Here is an 18,601-nt window from a genome sequence, read left to right as displayed (position 1 = left end):
ATTGCACAAAAGTGTGGCCACATCCAAAGGTTTGTAATATTTCAAAAGGCAGTCTGCCGAGGTGAGTGACACACACTGGAGGCCTGTCTGCTCTTCCTAGCTGTACTAGGGTAGACCTTCTACAAAGCCTCTTATTTTCTCTATTGTGAATGGTGACTTTTCTCCCCTAGAGTTGAAGGTGGGAGACCTTAGCAGCACTATGGCTGATGCTTCTGAACCTTAGCCATCAGGTGAGAGTGTGGGTGGGTCACCAGTTCCATCTGTCACTTGAGGAACCTGAGATGCTGACACCTATCCAGTGCAACAGAGCATGGTACCAGGACAAAAACTGCCTGCTCCACAGAACCAGACAAAAAGCAGACAATATTTGATTTACTGCATTTTCCATGTCGGACACAAGAATAGTGCCTATGCAGTCTTGACGTGTCTTCTGTCTTTAGAGCCTCCCCCAGTTGCAGTGACTATGATCCAACAAAGCACTGTAAGAGCCTAGAGAGAGAAGGTGACTGAAGAGCTCTGTGTAGCTCGAAAGCTTCTCTCACCAACAGAAGCTGGTCCAGTAAAAGAGAGCTCCTGACTCATTTTGTGTCTCTAATATCCTGGGACCGACATGGCTACAACAACCCTGCATGCTGTAAAAACCTGTCCATTTTAAAAATCAAATCACTTTTTGGAGCAGAGAGAGGTTTATCTCTTGGCTAAATGGCCCCAAATCTGCACTACAGTCTACCTTCTGCCAATGTAAGCTGCCCTATGTACATGGATGTTTGTTTGTTTGTTTATTTTAATCACAATTCTGCTGCAACCTTAACTTTCTAATTGGTGCCCTTCCAACACCCACTACCGTCAGTGGGAATCTTTGTGAATTTCAGGATGCATTGGGCCAGGCTCTTAGCCCTTTGCTGCAGGACAGGTTGATAATTCCTCAGTAATACCAATGTACTTTTCTTGTCCTGGTGGAAAATACGCATTCACAATGAATTAAAGGGAGGGGGCCATGACAAATGCCTGCCTTTGCGTATGTTGAAAGTTGTATTCTCAGTTACAAGGCCTACAAATGATATTTGGTGAATGTAAACCAATTACCTGATTGTCTCTCCTCACCTTCCCCGCTCCCCATCCAGTCGTGCTGAGAACCCCCAAACTCCCATTGAAGTTTATAGGATTTGTCAGTGCTCAGCACCTTGGAAAACCAGTCTGATAAACCTTTAGAGCCCTCTTTCTAGTAGGTTATCTGTACTAAAGACCATAGCTTTATGGCTCATCTCCCATGGAGAGGCATTTCAAACAATGCCTTCAAAGGACTAATCTGTGTGTTATTCAGTAACTTGCATTGCAGCTCTGGCTGACAGTCCGGTTCTGCCAAAACCTGCTCTCTGGCAGAAATGAAAACAGGACAGTGCTTCACAAACACTTGGGTTTTTTACGCATAATCCTGGGCGTCTTGCAGTGTCTGGAGGGTAGTGGGTTTCGCGTGTGTTCTTGCAGTGGCCTCTATTGTGAAGATGTTACTGATTATTGCATGATAAAACCGATCTGATTGGCTTTTTTTAAATCAAACGATGTTTATGGAGCAAACTGCATCTGAGTTGTTGAATTAAATCAGCACCCAGCTCCCATCCGTGCCAGTTGTGAGATGGTGAAGGATCATGATCCCCAGTTTACCAATGGGAAAACTAAAGAACAGAAGTGTGTGATTTAGCCCAAACTGCTGCAGAATGTAAACTACGCAAATCTTCTCCAACTTGTATTTGGTTGAGTGGGGGGAAGGGGGGCAGAGAGGAATTGGCCTGAGCTAAGTTTCTATATCTACAATCATTTTAATTCTGGAAAACTTCTGTGTGTTTTATCAGCCAGAATTGGGGAGCCCTGAAGTCTATGTGGAGAAGGTGACCAAACTTTCCCTCATCAAACTGAACTTTAAAACCTTTTTCAGATCAAACATTGCTTTGTTCAACTCTTTGCTTAACCTTCCATGGTCGGTCATCAACCTTTGACCTCAACATCCCACCTCTTCCCTCCCTTTCTCCCCTGACTTGACTGAGCTCTGGTGGAGTGCAGAAATTCAGTGCAGAAGCAACTATTGACTAGCTTTGTCTCTGATTTTTCCCTGCTCTAAAGCAAGCGTGCCTGTCACTGTACGTTGCAGCTCACGTCCTGTAGGCGAGGAATCTGAGACACCACAAGGTAAGAGGAATTGGTTCCACAGTCCTGCTAGCTTCCAATGAGATTTTCATGTTCATTAACATGGTTTCTCATGGACTCATCCCACTTTGTAGAAATCTACACATTCCAGCCACCGCTGGACTGCTTGTCTGTCGGGGATCCCTGACTGTAGTGCTGAGGGGCGGTATTTGTAGAGTTCTGTCTAGGTTTCCTAGAGATCCTGGTTACGCCACTTGCTGCTCACTAGAATGCCCGCAAACCCTTCACTTCTTAAACTGTAAAGTGGGGAGCAGTTGTTTCAAGGAGGCTTGGAAAGTCCTGGCTTTCTCTCACTCGTCTCTCTAAAATGCTATTTGCCTCAGGTTGGGGACCTCAGTGGGGCACCTACTTTGCCTGGGAATTTTGCACGCACGCACTCTGGTGGGAGCAATTCCACAAAGGTTAAGCTCCTTAATATTTGTTAGGCTTTCAAGCACTCTGAGCAAATAATAGTGACTGATTTCTTAGCACTACTTCTAGCATAGTGTGGAGGGAGCACACCTCTGGCATGTTTGTTAGAGAATTATCCATAAGTTTGTAACACTAGTGAATGCTGCCCTTTGTCAGAAGACAACGTTGTTGAGCAAAGGTACTGGAATGGAAAATTACTGGGATATGTGGACCCTGACTCTGGTGGGGGAGGAGGAGGTTGTTTCTAAAGTGCGTTCTGGGTGTTGACTCCTGAACTTCCCATGATCAATGCAAGAGACTGCCTTGGAGCCTTGCAATTTTGAGCTGATTAAGCAATTCTCTACCTGACCCTGCCTCTCCAACATTAGGATAGAAGGGCGTGCAAAAAAAACAAACAAAAAAAATCTTACCTATGGGAGTTTTGCCATTGTCTGCAGTCAGACTAGAATTCCACCATCTGTGTTTAAAACATGACCACTTTCAATTCTCTCGTGGAATAAGGCAGGACCAGCCAATCTTCTCTGCTCTATTTAGGTTTGCATCCATGCTTTTTGCAGTGATATCTGAGCATCTTTCAGTAACGTTTGTATTGCCAGGGGTGGCCCCACGTATGTGGAATTCACTGGCCTTCTGTTCTTATGATACTGGGTCAGACCAAAGGTCCATCTAGCCCAGTATCCTATCTTCCAACAACGGCCAATGCCAGGTGCCCCAGAGGGAATTAACAGAACAGATAATCAAGTGATCCATTCCCAGCTTCTGGCAAACAGAGACTAGGGACACCATCCCTGCCCTTCCTGGCTAATAGCTGTTGATGGACCGATCTTCCATGAACTTACCTAGTTCTTATTTGAACTGTTAGTCTTGGCCTTCACACCATCCTCTGGCAAAGAGTTCCACAGGTTGACTGTGCGTTGTGTGAAGAAATACTTCCTTTTGTTTGTTTTAAATCTCCTGCCTGTTAATTTCATTTGGTGACCCCTAGTTCTTGTGTTATGAGAAGGAGTAAATAACACTTCCTTATTCACTTTTTCCACACCCGTCATGATTTTATAGTCCTCTATCGTATCCCCCCTTACTCGTCTCTTTTCCAAGCTGAAAAGTCCCAGTCTTATTAATCTCTCCTCATACGGAAGCCATTCCATACCCCTAATAATTTTTGTTGCCCTTTTTTCTGAACCTTTTCCAATTCCAATACATCTTTTTTGAGATGGGCTGACCACATCTGTATGCAGTATTCAAGATGTGGGCGTACCATGGATTTATATAGAGGCAACATGATATTTTCTCTTATCTATCCCTTTCTTAATGATTCCCAACATTCTATTAGCTTTTTTGACTCCTGAAGAATGTATCTGAGCTTTAGCCTCGTTATGGAAAAAGCAATGCCTAGACACTATGATGATAGGCACTAAGGCACGTGACTTTATCAGGGCTTTTAGCTTTGAAAATTCGGACATTAGGCTATCAGAGACAGCATGTCTGTGCCTGTAAATAACCTTGTCCTTGCAGTTGACTGAGAGCTGAGTTGAGGCCTGCAGCTTGCTGCTGCTCTTCCCAGTGTCCTGAAATGGGAGATATGATGCAAAATCAGTCACTTATAGACTATTGGTGGAGCAGTTATAATACTCAGAAAAACCTCCTCCAGCGAAAATGGTAGGCTAAAAGTGAGGAAAGCAATAGCAGTTCTGGCTGTCCACTTACACAGCAGAGATCCTTGGTTGCAGATCTCAATCTTGCCTTGACCCCTTGCTCATTGCTCCCAATGAGAATGAAATGTTCAGAAGCTAGCGCTGCAGGTAGCTTTCCTTGCTATTCGCCTGCAGCTCTTCATTCTGTTTCTCGGTATCTCTGTAGCACTTGTCACCACGGCATTGTTAATTATTATGTAAATAATAAAAGTGGCTACCACCCTCAAGCAAGATCATTGTGCTAGCCATTCTGCAGACACCTAATAAGGCCGTTTCTGCCCTGGAGAGCTTGCAATCTAAAGAGAAAAGACCGCAAAAAATGAGAGGAAGGATTATCATCTCCATTCTAGATGAGGAAGTGAGGCGCAGCTTAAGTGATTTTTGCACAAGTTCACTCAGTGTGTTTGTGATAGAGCCAGGAATGGAACCCAGATCTTCTGTGTCATAGGCCACTGTGTTAACCACAAAGCCACCCTTCCTTCCCAATACCATTCTATCTAAATGCCTTTGAGTCAAAATTGTACTGCCAGAGGCCACACTGGTAGTGGAACTGTATCTCTGGAATCACTAGATAAATGCACCTACGCTTGCACCTAGCCATAAAGTATGCCATGCTGGGTTACTGTGGTGATGGGCACTATGGGAAAAACCTAAGATAGACCCATCTTTTTGCAAAGGCTCTCCATGGAGTACTGAGTCGTGGGCGAGTAGCCAAGTCTCCATTCCTTGTCTTTCAAGCTAGACAGAAGTGTGGTCTGTATGCTGCAGTGCATAGGATATCTGATCAGACCCAATGTTAAGCCATGTAAAAATGCATGTAGAAACCATAGTGATGGAAGTACACAAACAGGTGTACTAAACACTGCACGTTCCACTGTGCCTACACTAGGCTGGGGTGCTATGCTACTGCTGATCACAGCAACATAAGAGGTGGTGGGATTTATAATTCCTGTACAAGCAGAGGTGTGACCATCAGTCAGTGATAGTTATTTGGCTAACCTGATGACCCCTTTTCTGCTTGGCCTGATTTCCCGATCAGTAATACTGACATAACTTGCAGGGGCACAGTGACTGTTAATGAATGTAAAGTGCATTGAGATCCTCACACAGCAGTCGGCACTGGACGGGCACCTCCGCTTAGCACCTTGTAGGACTGCCACTTTAAAAGACCATTTTACTGTCCCCTCACTCTTCTGACTTGGTATTTCCCATGTTAGTAACTTTCAATAACATAAAGTAGAGCTGGGACTGAGCATGGAGCTCCTCTCCTGCTAAGGACTAGGAAAATGTTTAGAACAGAGCTGTCAAGCGATTAAAAAAACTAATAGCTATTAATTGCGCTGTTAATACACCTCTACCTCGATATAACACGAATTCGGATATAACGCGGTAAAGCAGTGATCCAGGGGGGCGGGGCTGCGCACTCTGGTGGATTTCACCTATAACATGGTAAGATTTTTTTTTGGCTCCCGAGGACAGCGTTCTATCGAGGTAGAGGTGTAATAGAATACCATTTATTTAAATATTTTTGGATATTTTCTATATTTTTCAAATATTTTGATTTCAATTACAACACAGAATACAAGTGTACAGTGCTCACTTTATATTTATTTTTAATGACAAATATTTGCATTGTAAAAAACAAAAGAAATAGTATTTTTCAATTCACCTAATACAAGTACCGTAGTGCAATCTCTTTATCATGAGTTGAACTTACGAATGTAGAATTCTGTACAAAAAATAACTTCATTCAAAAATAAAACGATGTAAAATTGTAGAGCCTAGAAAGTCCACTCAGTCCTCCTACTTGTACAGGCAATTGCTCAGACAAACAGTTTGTTTACATTTGCAAGAGATAATGCTGCCCACTTCTTGTTTACAATGTCATCTGAAAGTGAGAACAGGCATTCATATGGCACTGTTGTAGCTGGTGTCGCAAGATATTTATGTGCCAAATACGCTAAAGATTCATATGTTCCTTCATGCTTCAACCACCCTTCCAGAGGACATGAATCCATACTGGTGACGGGTTCTGCTCGATAATGATCCAAAGCAGCGAGGACCGACGCATGGTCATTTACATCATCTGAGTTAGATGCCACCAGCAGAAGGTTGATTTTTTTCCTTTTTGGTGGTTCGGGTTCTGTCGTTTCCACATCAGTGTGTTGTGCTTTTAACACTTCTGAAAGCATGCTCCACACCTCGTCCCTCTCAGATTTTGGAAGGCACTTCAGATTCTTAAACCTTGGGTTGAATGCTGTAGCTATCTTTAAAAATTTCAGATTGGTACCTTCTTTGCATTTTTGTCAAATCTGCAGTGAAATTGTTCTTAAAATGAACAGCATCTGCTGGGTCATCATCTGAGACTGCTATAACATGAAATGTATTGCAGAATGTGTGTAAAACAGCAGGAAACATACAATTCTCCCCCAAGGAGTTAAGTCATAAATTTAATAATGCATTATTTTTTTTACGAGAGTCATCAGCGTAGAAGCATGTCCTCTAGAATGGTGGCCGAAGCATGAAGAGGCATATAAATGTTTAGCATATCTGGCATGTAAATACCTTGCAATGCCAGGTACAAAAGTGCCATGTGAATGCCTATTCTCACTTTCAGGTGACATTGTAAATAAAAAGGGGACAGCAATTATCTCCCATAAATGTAAACAAACTTGTTTGTCTTAGCGATTAGCTGAACAAGAAGTAGGACTGAGTGGACTTGTAGGCTCTAAAGTTTTACATACTTTTGTTTTTGAATGCAGCTATGTAACCAAAAAAAAAAAAATCTACCTTTGTAAGTTGCACTTTCATGATAGAGATTGCACTACATATTTTAATGAGGTGAATTGAACAATACTGTTTCTTTTATCATTTTTACAGTGCAAATATTTGTAATAAAAAAGATAAAGTGAGCACTGTACACTTTGATTTCAATTACAACACAGAATACAATATATTTGAAAATGTAGAAAAACATCCACAAATACTTAATACATTTCAATTGGTATTCTATTGTCTAACCATGCTATTAAAACGCTAATTAATTTTTTAAATCATGATTAATTGTTTTGAGTTAATCGTGTGAATTAACTGTGATTAATTGACAGCCCTGAGGCATGGAACGATTTCCATATGAAGTTTACAATGGGACTAGTGAGTTTGGAGAGGAGATGGATACAGTGGCTGTTATGTCCATGAGTCCATTTGGAGGGATGGCTCATGCAAGGCTTGCAGCTGGATTGTAACTTCTCTTGCTGGTTTCAGGAGGATGCATCTATTCATGTGGTTGATCATCAGCCTCTGGGGTGCAGTAGCTCCTCAGTACCACCCTGTGGAAGATATCTGCACTGCAAAGCCAAGGGATATCCCACTGAATCCCATGTGCATTTACCGTAACCCTGAGAAGAAGGAGAGTGAGGGGCTAGGGTTGGAGCAAGTGAAGGAGAAGATTCCAGAATCTACTAATCCCCGTGTCTGGGAGTTATCAAAGGCCAACACCCACTTCGCCACGGAATTCTACAAATACCTGGCAGACTCCAAGAATGACAATGAAAACATCTTCATGTCACCCCTCAGCATCTCCACGGCCTTTGCGATGACCAAACTCGGTGCTTGCGGTAACACCCTCCAGCAGCTCATGGAGGTGAGTGGCACCATCTCAGCCTCTTCAAGTTGCTATCCTAACAACTGAGGTTAGAGCAAGGTTACTAAAGGCTGGCTGCCAGCTGTTTGTCGGTGATAAAGCTCTCTCGGGCTCCTCCACTCAGGACATTTCCCTGCTTAGAGAGACCGACCTTTTGGCTAAACAAGCCCCTTGTCAGGACACTTGTCCTCGTGGAGAGCACTGCAGGAAGCTCCAGGCTGGCTTTCCTCTGGTCTGTTGGGAATCCCAACTCCTCTAGCTCCAGTGGTTGGAGTAAATTCTTCTGATGCACGCTGGGTTCGGGCCTATTGACTCCATATGGAGGAGCGGGAAACTCTTCAAGGGGCATGGAGGAGAAGGCAAATGCTTGGCTCCTAGTGGACCTGACAATGTGTAGCTAGGCTATGTTAGACACGCAGGGATAGATCATTCTTGTGCTGAAAACTGAGGGAAACCTAATGAGACCTGGGCATGGGGTTAGTGTTAGAGCTCCTCCCTCTTCCTACAGCAGCCCAAACTCTGGATGCCCCTATCCAGATAAGGGAAAATAACTCTCCTATCGCTCCATGGAAATGCTGCCGGACAAAGGCTATCTCCTGGAATGAATAAGGGATGGGGTGGAGACCACAGACTGACTTCTGTGTTCAAACAAAATAAATTCACAACATCACCCAATATCCAGGAAGCCGAGTCCCTTACTGATCTCAAGGCACTTAGGAGACCCTCAGTGCAGTTATCAGCCTGTGCCTGCTCTAGGGAAATCTATGGTGCTAACCACTGAGTGGTCCCACCAGTGTGCTTCTAATGAACCTCAGGCTGATCCAGCTCCCATTGAAGTCAATGGCATAAGTCCCATTGATGCTAATGTGGATGGATGCAGCCCCTTGTGAGCTCACATGCGCAACTGCTTCCAACGGTGCACAGCTAAGCTAGCACCATTCACAATAGACTTGGAAGACAGGCTCAGTGTCTTCACTTTGCTAGAGATCCCACTAGCAAAAATATGAATCAATGAAAAGGTGCCTGAGGCATCTCCCTGGAGCCAGCTCAAGGGCATTCTCCGGATCCACACCCAGTTGTTGCCGGGTGGTGACTCTCGGGTGGCCTGAGTGAAACAAGCTTCCAGTAGCATGAGCGTCTCTTTGGAAAGACTGAAAATAAAGCTTCCACAGAGAGCAGTCAAAGTGAGGAGCAGGGTTTTCTGGTTCTCACAATAGCCAGCAAAGGGCACTTTAGGCATGTGTCACTAGGCTGTAACTTGTGACTTTCAGGGTCTCCAGTTTCCTACTGGGACCATGGCAGTGTTAGTTTTCAGAGGGCTCCTCCATAGGGTGTGTGAAAACTCCATGGGATAGAAGCCAATAGAGGGGGGTGCAGCTGAGAATATAAATGGCTTGTGCCCATTTGTATTCGGCATTAGATCTCTAAGCAGAAGTTACTGCAGCAAGGTAAGTGCTCCTGCCTCATGAGTAAATGATTGCATGGGCTGTAGTAAAGCGGCAGTTCCAGAAACAAGATCCACCCATTACCCGAATGGCAGATTGTTTGAGCCCTCAATTATAATTGGGATTCTAGCTCTGTTCATTTTGCTTGTACTGCTCCACTTTGACTAACCAAGTGAGAGGTGTGCTTTGGGCACAGGACTGTGAGCCAGATGTGCTGGTTCTTCGGCTGACATCAGTTTCCTCTGTAGTGGAGTCATTTGTCTAAGGTACCTAGATGCACCCCCATTATTGTCCTATCCGAGCACTTCCCAATCTTTAATGTATTTATCCTCCCAACACCCCTGTGAGGTAGGGAAGTTTCAGAAGGGGCACTGAGGCCCAGGGAGGCTAGGGCTTTGCCTGGGAAAGTTATGTTAGTGTAAATAGGAATTTAAACCACTATCATTACACTGGTGTAACACCCCAGGTGGACTCTTATTCCTGAATAAGCAAGTCCACATGGATAGTTACACTGGTATGATTGCAGTGGTGTGACTATACTGGTGGTATAACTAGAAACATTTCCTGGGTAGACAAACCCTTAGTGACTTGCCCAAAGTCACGCAGAAATCCTGCAGCAGAGCTGGGAACTGAAACTGGGTCTCCCAGTTTCCCAGGCTAGTGCCCAGGATTTAAAAGAATCCAGGCCTCCTGATTCCACGTGCAGCAGCCATAAGGACTCCATTCGCTTCCTGAAAGGAAAGAGGGAGGACGGTTGGTGAATGAGAATTGTGAAGCCATTCTTGGTGTAAGGTAGAGGCTTAAAAGAAGGGATCAGGCAAAAGGGGCAATTGGGGAGGGGGATGGGCAGGGTATAGTCTGAGCGTGGGAGAGGAGACATCTGTGCTTTGAAGGGGAGGAGAGAGAGGAGCAGCCGTATGATTTTCTTTGTTAAACAGTGTTTGTATTCTGGACAGTTCAAAGCCTTGTTTCTGCACAGCTGCACCCAGCTTTCTTGCAGAGAGAGACGGGGGCTCAGCTGAAAAGTTTGTGGATGTGTCTAAACTCCACAAATCTCTAGACCCTATCCAGGGGGTTGGATCAGGCCTATCTCTGTTTCCATGTGACTAAACCCAAACAAACCAAGAGCTCTCTCCACGTCCGGAGTGAGTGGTCCAGTGTCCCTGTGTCTGTGGAGTTATTGAACAGTTATCAGCCTGTCCCCTCTGCCTGTGGCTACAGGAAATGGGGAGCCATGTCTGTGATTCCTTCTCTCTCCTTTGGTTCCCTAGGTTTTCCGGTTTGACACCATTTCAGAGAAGACATCTGATCAGATCCACTTCTTCTTCGCCAAGCTGAATTGCCGACTTTATAAGAAGGCCAACAAATCCTCAGAGCTGGTGTCGGCCAATCGTCTCTTTGGGGAGAAATCTCTGACCTTCAACGAGACCTACCAGAACATCAGTGAGGTGGTTTACGGAGCCAAACTCTGGCCCTTGAACTTCAAAGTGAGTCCGAAGGACTTTGGTTTCTATCCCTTTCCAAATCCTTGTGCTGTTGATAAATTCTCTCCCTTACCTCGCTTGAGTGGCCTAGTGGGTGCTGTGAACCAGGGGCAAGGGGCTGCGTATGACTTGTGTGCTTGAATGCAGCACAGTTTTGCTACTGACCGAACCTGCTTTAAGCTCAGATTCTGGTTCATCCATTTACAAGTTTCTCACTTGAGTACTGCAGCATGGTGCTCAGAACACACGGTCTGCACTGGGAACATGTCCCTCCACTTGTTGATGGCTGCCTCCTACGGAGAGACAATGGGGTGTTAAAATCCCCATGTAACTTATTGTTTTGGGTCTATTCCTCCAGGAAAACCCGGAGCAGTCCAGGACTCTAATTAACGAGTGGATCGCTAATAAAACCGAGAAGCGCATTACTGACGTGATCCCTGAGGGAGGCATTGATGACCTCACTGTCCTGGTGCTGGTCAACACCATTTACTTTAAGGTACAGGAAACAACCCTAGGGAAATCTGCTCCCCTGGGGAGAGGGGAGGTCTATAGCCAGGCTTTGGGTGGGGTGATGAGAAGTCAGTAGATCATTCTCCTAGCCCAGACACACTGAAGCTTTAAGAAACAGAGATGCTGGCTCAGACCTGTCAGCTGTGATGACTCAGGGGACAGCAGTGAAAACCCAAACACACCAACATTGGGACAGAGAACTGAAAAGTGAAGCTCACTATAAGGTAGAGAGGGGTGCAAACCAAACCAAAAACCTGGATCTTCCCATCCCTGATCTTTGTGTTGCGGGGAGAGGTCTGGAATCCAGATCAGAATTCCGTGCCGGGCACCTGTTTGGGTTGTGCCAAAATCCCAGATCCAAACACCCCTAAGATATGGCAAGGGTCTGAAATTTGAATCTAGCTCCAAATTCTACAGCCCAGAAAGTACATCTGACTGCTCTGATTTCATTGCCCAAGCTGTGGTGAGATGGACAGTCAACAATCAGCACAACTGGGGACAAGCCAGTGAGTTCTGTACATCAATTCCGTTTCAGGGAGATAGTGTGGGGGCCGAAGAGCATCCTTCTGGGATAGGGGAGTTGTCCGTTCCCTAACCAGCTCTGCCACTGAGCTGCTATGTGGTATCAGCTAAGTCACTTAGCCTCTCCGTGTCTGTTTCCCTATCCGTAGCCTCCTCCCCACTGTGTGTGGGGGGGAGGTTGTGAGGTTAACATCATTGTTCACTACAGAAATGCAAAGCACTATTCACCACAACAGTGGTGAGCCAGCTCCTTCTCTCTCAAAACTTTGGGGGATTCAGGTTCAATGGGACCTTGATCTCAGTTTGCTCCTGAAAAATGGAATCCTTGTTGAAGTTTTGTAACAGCCAAAATTGCCTCTAGTCCTTCCCATCACTAGCATGGACAATGGGAGGTGCTGCTAGTAACAAATGGGAAGCCAAGCATGGTCCGGAGAGCCTCCCTTTTTAAAGAGGGGAGAGCAATGCACTGATCCCCCCGTGGCTCAGCGTGCGCTGGGCGTGGGGCTGGGATTCTCTGATCTGTGGCTGATTACTGATTGTCTTTATGGTCCCCCAGGGGCACTGGAAATCAGAGTTCCCTGCTCAGAACACAAAAAGGGATAAGTTCTATAGAAGCGACGGCCAAATCTGTACCACCCCCATGATGTATCAGGAGAACAAGTTCCGTCATGTCTCCGTCCCCAGCGACCACGTGCAGGTGGTGGAGCTACCGTACAAAGGGGATGACATCACCATGGTTCTCATCCTGCCCACCAAGGGCACATCTCTTGGAGAAGTAGAGCGGGACCTGACCCCAGAGCGGCTGCAGAGCTGGCTGGGCTCTATGAAGGAGATCTCGCTCTCTGTCTACCTCCCCCGCTTCCGCATCGAAGACAACTTCAGTCTGAAGGAGAAGCTGCAGCACATGGGGCTGGTGGATCTCTTCAGCCCTGAACATGCCAAGCTGCCAGGTCAGTCCTGGCAGGTTCCCCCTGTGAGAGTGGGGGGAGGGAAATTAAATGAAGCAGCACTGTGTGGAGGGGCGCCAAGTATTTGAAAGCAGTGCTAGAATTGTAGTGGCTTCTCCACTGAGCAGTGCACAAGTGTCTTGATCACAAAATCCACTGTCACCACTGGGGAAAAGTCCCCTCTGATCCTAGGGGTGGCCTGTGTGGGTCAGGGTTGAATCTACAGAGAAAGGGTTGTCAGACTGGCATCTTCCACCAGCACTAAACTTGCCTGCAAATTGTTCAGTGCTAAGGGCCCAAATCTACCCTTAGATACCAACACTTAGGATTTCCCCTGATGTCACTGTGGGCCCAATACAACGGCAGCAGGGCAGAATTTGGATCTTTAGCTTGACCCTTGTCCTCATTTAATTTGCCCTTTCCCCATCAGTGTTGATTGTCTGCCTCAAACTTCCTCTGGTGTGAGATCAAAATGCTTTGGTGCTCAGAGTGGTCTTCTCAAAAATCTGTTCTTGAATTTCCCTGTCTGTTTATGGCTTGTTGGGTTTTTTTTAGGTATAGTTGCAGAGGGCCGTACAGACCTGTATGTGTCTGATGCTTTCCACAAAGCCTTCCTTGAGGTAAGCCTTGCTTTCCAGTGCTCTCCTGTAGTTTTTCTTTTAATGTAACTTTTTATTTAGTCTTTTTAACAGCAAAAACCTTTCCCTTCCCTCCTCTCCCCTCTGATAAACTTAAAATTGTGCCACTCATCTCCGATCTAAGCCTGTGACTCTTCTGGGTTCCAGTCTGTGGCAGGGGAAGATATGGCACCAAAACCACCAACAATTGAATTCCAAAGCCCAACAGCACAAAGTAGAACATGTGGTTCGGAGTCTATAAAGAACCTAGGGCCTGAGCCAGAGCTTGTTGAAGTCAAGTCTTCCCATTGACTTCAGAGGGCTTTGGATCAGACCCCTACAGCATTGTTGGGCCTATACAAGAAATACCCTGTAAGGCTGGCTGCCAAAGAATGGGGGTGCGGGTGGGGGGAATCCAGGGTTTTGGCAGGGCAACAAATTCAATGTCATTATTTTAGTTAGACGGTTCTGATCTGCTGCTTTAATATTAAAGTTGTTTGTCCTGGAAAGTTATGAGACAACAAATATCCTTTTACTTAACCATAAAACTTGCTTTAAAACATTTCAATAGCCAGTGTTTGTGATCATAGAATCATAGAATATCATGGGTTGGAAGGGACCTCAGGAGGTCATCTAGTCCAATCCCCTGCTCAAAGCAGGACCCAATCCCCAACTAAATCATCTCAGCCAGGGCTTCGTCAAGCCTGACCTTAAAAACCTCTAAGGAAGGAGATTCCACCACCTCCCTAGGTAACCCATTCCAGTGCATCACCACTCTCCTAGTGAAAAAGTTTTTCTTAATATCCAACGTAAACCTCCCCCACTGCAACTTGAGACCATTACTCCTCGTTCTGTCATCTGGTACCACTGAGAACAGTCTAGATCTATCCTCTTTGGAACCCCCTTTCAGGTAGTTGAAAGCAGCTATCAAATCCCCCCTCATTCTTCTCTTCTGCAGACTAAACAATCCCAGTTCCCTTAGCCTCTCCTCATAAGTCATGTGCTCCAGCCCCCTAATCATTTTTGTTGCCCTCCGCTGGACTCTTTCCAATTTTTCCACATCCTTCTTGTAGTGTGGGACCCAAAACTGGACACAGTACTCCAGATGAGGCCTCACCAAAGCCGAATAGAGGGGAATATGATCACGTCCCTCGATCTGCTGGCAATGCCCCTACTTATACAGCCCAAAATGCCGTTTGCCTTCTTGGCAACAAGGGCACACTGTTGACTCATATCTAGCTTCTCATCCACTGTAACCCCTAGGTCCTTTTCTGCAGAACTGCTGCCTAGCCACTCGTTCCCTAGTCTGTAGCAGTGCATGGGATTCTTCCATCCTAAGTGCAGGACTCTGCACTTGTCCTTGTTGAACCTCATCAGATTTCTTTTGTCCCAATCCTCTAATTTATCTAGGTTCCTCTGTATCCTATCCCTATCCTCCAGCGTATCTACCAATCCTCCCAGTTTAGCGTCATCTGCAAACTTGCTGAGGGTGTAGCGCTCGCCATCCTCCAGATCATTAATGAAGATATTGAACAAAAACGGCCCCAGGACTGACCCTTGGGGCACTCGGCTTGATACCGGCTGCCAACTAGACATGGAGCCGTTGATCACTACCCGTTGAGCCCGACGATCTAGCCAGCTTTCTATCCATCTTATAGTCCATTCATCCAGCTCATACTTCTTTAACTTGCTGGCAAGAATACTGTGGGAGGCCGTATCAAAAGCTTTGCTAAAGTCAAGGAATAACACGTCTACTGCTTTCCCCTCATCCACAGAGCCAGTTATCTCATCATAGAAGGCAATTAGGTTAGTCAGGCATGACTTGCCCTTGGTGAATCCATGCTGACTGTTCCTGATCACTTTCCTCTCCTCTAAGGGCTGGTCCACACTACTCGCCTAATTCGGCGGGTAGAGATCGATCTTCTGGGATCGATTTATCGCGTCTCATCTGGACGCGATAGATCGATCCCAGAAGCGCTCCCCCGTCGACTGCGGAACTCCTGCTCGCCGAGAGGAGGAAGCGCTGTCGACGGGGGAGCCTGCCTGCGCCGCGTGGACCCGAAGTAAGTACTTTTAGTTCGATATAGGAAACGTCGACTTCAGCTACGCTATTCTCGTAGCTGAAGTTGCGTTTCCTATATCAATCCCCCGCCCCAGTGTGGACCAGCCCTAAGTGCTTGAGGACCTGCTCCATGATTTTTCCAGGGACTGAGGTGAGGCCAACTGGCCTGTAGTTCCCTGGATCCTCCTTCTTCCCTTTTTTAAAGATGGGCACTACATTAGCCTTTTTCTAGTCATCCGGGACCTCCCCCGATCGCCATGAGTTTTCAAAGATAATGGCCAATGGCTCTGTAATCACATCAGCCAACTCCTTTAGCACCCTTGGATGCAGCACATCCGGCCCCATGGACTTGTGCTCGTCCAGCTTTTCTAAATAGTCCTTAACCACTTATTTTTCCACAGAGGGCTGGTCACCTCCTCCCCATGTTGTGCTGCCCAGTGCAGCAGTCTGGGAGCTGACCTTGTTCGTGAAGACAGAGGCAAAAAAAGCATTGAGTACATTAGCTTTTTCCACATCCTCTGTCACTAGGTTGTCTCCCTCATTCAGTAAGGGGACCACACTTTCCTTGACTTTCTTCTTGTTGCTAACATACCTGAAGAAACCCTTCTTATTACTCTTAACATCTCTTGCTAGCTGCAACTGCAAGTGTGATTTGGCCTTCCTGATTTCACTCCTGCATGCCTGAACAATATTTTTATACTTCTCCCTGGTCATTTGTCCAATCTTCCACTTCTTGTAAGCTTCTTTTTCGTGTTTAAGATCAGCAAGGATTTCACTGTTAAGCCAAGCTGGTCGCCTGCCATATTTACTATTCTTTCTACACATCAGGACAGTTTGTTCCTGCAACCTCAATAAGGATTCTTTAAAATTATGCTGGTCTTGCTTCCGCAGCTAATGTTGCAGATTTAGAACTTAGATTCATCTTTCTCCATCTCTAGATTCTCCTAAATCAGCTAGGCCCAGGTCCTCAAAAGTATCTAGGCACTGAACTCCCACCGAAACCAGTAGGAGTCGGGCGCCCAAGAACCTTTGAGAGTCTGGGCATTAGTCCCTCCTCCCCCTGTTGATTCAGGATTGTCAGTGTATTGATCAGAATAGCACAGGTGGTTTGTGGGCCTGTTTTTCAGGCATGCATAGGCCCCTCCGATTTCCACAGGAACATACTTACACATGTGCTGGAAATCATGGGGTTACACATCCACATCAGAGTTTGGAAGCGGATGAGTTTGAAAATCTGGCCTCTTAGGTCCGGATGCATCGAGTGTTAACGAGATGTAAAGGACTGTCTCATGACTTTATCACATAAGATGATGCTTGTGTATTCTTCTGTGTGCTTCAGAGCCATAAAACAATGGGGGAAAACCTTTTAAAACCGCTCCTTGAAAATCCTCAGTTAGCAGAGGGGGTGGGTGCTCTGTGGTAGCATGTGGAGAAGCCTGGTGTACCACCTGCAGCCGGCAGGACCTGGGAGCTCTGCACAGAGGGAGTGAGCATTTCACAGCCATGTGACTGTGACTTTTCTCTCATGCACTCCCAGCCAACTTGGAAGTAAGGGGGGGGCTGCAGCATGCACATCTGCCCTATGTACATGAGGACTGTATGTTAATCCCATCTTCCGTCTGATTGGCAGGTGAATGAGGAAGGCAGTGAGGCAGCAGCTTCTACCGTAGTTATGATCTCGGGGCGTTCGTTTCCCATGAACAAAATGATCTTCAATGCTAACAGGCCCTTCCTGCTGCTCATCCGGGAAGTTGCCATCAACACCATCATCTTCATGGGCCGAATATCCAATCCCTGCCCTTAAGGAGCCGTGGCCAGGTCCCAGCCTCTCCGTCCACATGGGTATCCAGTCAATAAAATATCATTTTCCCCATGTCTGTCTCCGATGCAGCATTTTCTGCAGTATTGCTGGTCAGCAGTTTTGAGGGCCTCCTGGGAAGGCCCAACTTTCTCTCAGGGCAGCTGTCCTGTTATTTGACACAACCCTTACTTAGGGACTGTAACCTATTAAGCTGTTTACCCCCTTGCTGTCACTGTCAGACGAGAGAGGGTGATGTGCTCTCATCACCAGAAGAAGTCCCATTCTGCATTCTCTCTATTAAAAGGAGGCTGGATTCTCCCAGTATTTTGCACCAAGATTTGTTGTGTATCGTTGTCCTCATTCGGGCCTCAACTGTAACTCTGATCACATCTTCCATTTTAAAAAAAAAATCCAGCAAGCTAAAATATGAATGGCCAGTTTCCTCCTTGTTATAAACCTTTCAGTACATGAGAGAGGAGCAGGCTGGTCCCGTAGAGCCCTCAATCTTTAATAAATGGGTGTTTCTCCCCAGCCCACTCTTATCCTAGTTGATGGGCACATCAAACTTCCTGCTGGGGTGTGGCGAATCTTCCCACTCACTCATAGAGTCAGAATGCCACTTCTTGAAATTTGGCCTGCCTTGCCCCTCTGTTACGATAGGGGAGGCTGGGCCATATTTGAGTGAGTGGTGTTACAATGGCCACTAACACGCTGAGGCTCAAAGTGAGAAATACTGCCCTGAAAGCTTTGGATATTAAGGTATGTGCTTTTAAAAGGTTTCCTAAGCTATGCAAAATTAGACAGCAGGATCAAAAGACTGATTTACTTAAAGTAGAATGCGTTTATTGGAATCAATGTATTGATGGTCCCAGTTCCATCTAGATTACATTGGACAGTCCCATTTTGTAAGGGGGAGGGCTCGAAATTAAATAAATAAATTTTGCATTAGAACAATGCTAAATTAAGGCATAACCCTGCTCCATGGAAGTCAATGGCAAAACTGTCAGGGTATGTCTACACTGCAATGTAAATCCAGGATTCAAACTCTGGCTCAAGCCTAACCCCCCTTCTATCTACATACACATCATGCTAACCCAAGGCTCGGAGTGAGGATCCTAGGACCCCACAAGGGTGGAGGGTTCAAACCGGGACTCGAATTCTACTAACCCTGGGCTTACAATGCAGTGTAGATGTACCCTCAGAGAGCAGTTGCCCATTACACCCCTCTGTTGGCCTTCAGGAACTTCTAGTCTCTAGGCAGGA

General features: G+C 46.0%; 1 protein-coding gene across 2 annotated transcripts; it reads left to right on the top strand.

Annotated features, from left to right (window-relative positions):
* The first annotated feature begins 2,014 nt into the window (after positions 1-2,014).
* Positions 2,015-17,675, top strand: LOC112107362 (antithrombin-III). Of its 2 annotated transcripts, XM_024201022.3 has the most exons (7): positions 2,015-2,187; positions 7,572-7,950; positions 10,667-10,882; positions 11,238-11,375; positions 12,468-12,861; positions 13,414-13,478; positions 17,168-17,675. In XM_024201022.3, exons 2-7 carry the CDS (start codon positions 7,576-7,578, stop codon positions 17,339-17,341), a joined length of 1,362 nt encoding a protein of 453 aa, XP_024056790.1. In that variant the 5' UTR covers positions 2,015-2,187; positions 7,572-7,575; the 3' UTR covers positions 17,342-17,675. The 2 variants fall into 2 exon arrangements, with proteins under 2 accessions (XP_024056790.1, XP_024056791.1); XM_024201023.1 differs by lacking the exon at positions 13,414-13,478 and having other exon boundaries at positions 17,168-17,260.
* The last annotated feature ends 926 nt before the right edge of the window (positions 17,676-18,601 follow it).

The sequence above is a fragment of the Terrapene carolina genome, unplaced genomic scaffold, assembly GCF_002925995.2.
Source record: "Terrapene carolina triunguis isolate 2854851 unplaced genomic scaffold, T_m_triunguis-2.0 Scaffold210, whole genome shotgun sequence".
NCBI lineage: Eukaryota > Metazoa > Chordata > Testudines > Emydidae > Terrapene > Terrapene triunguis.
The sequence above is the reverse complement of the archived record's forward strand: the minus strand, read 5'-3'. Positions and strand labels throughout refer to the sequence as shown.

Coding starts and splice junctions, on each gene's coding strand:
- LOC112107362 (XM_024201022.3), top strand. CDS start 7,576: ATGCATCTATTCATGTGGTTGATCATCAGCCTCTGGGGTGCAGTAGCT. Junction 7,951..10,666: donor CCCTCCAGCAGCTCATGGAG/GTGAGTGGCACC, acceptor TTGGTTCCCTAG/GTTTTCCGGTTTGACACCAT. Junction 12,862..13,413: donor TGAACATGCCAAGCTGCCAG/GTCAGTCCTGGC, acceptor GGTTTTTTTTAG/GTATAGTTGCAGAGGGCCGT.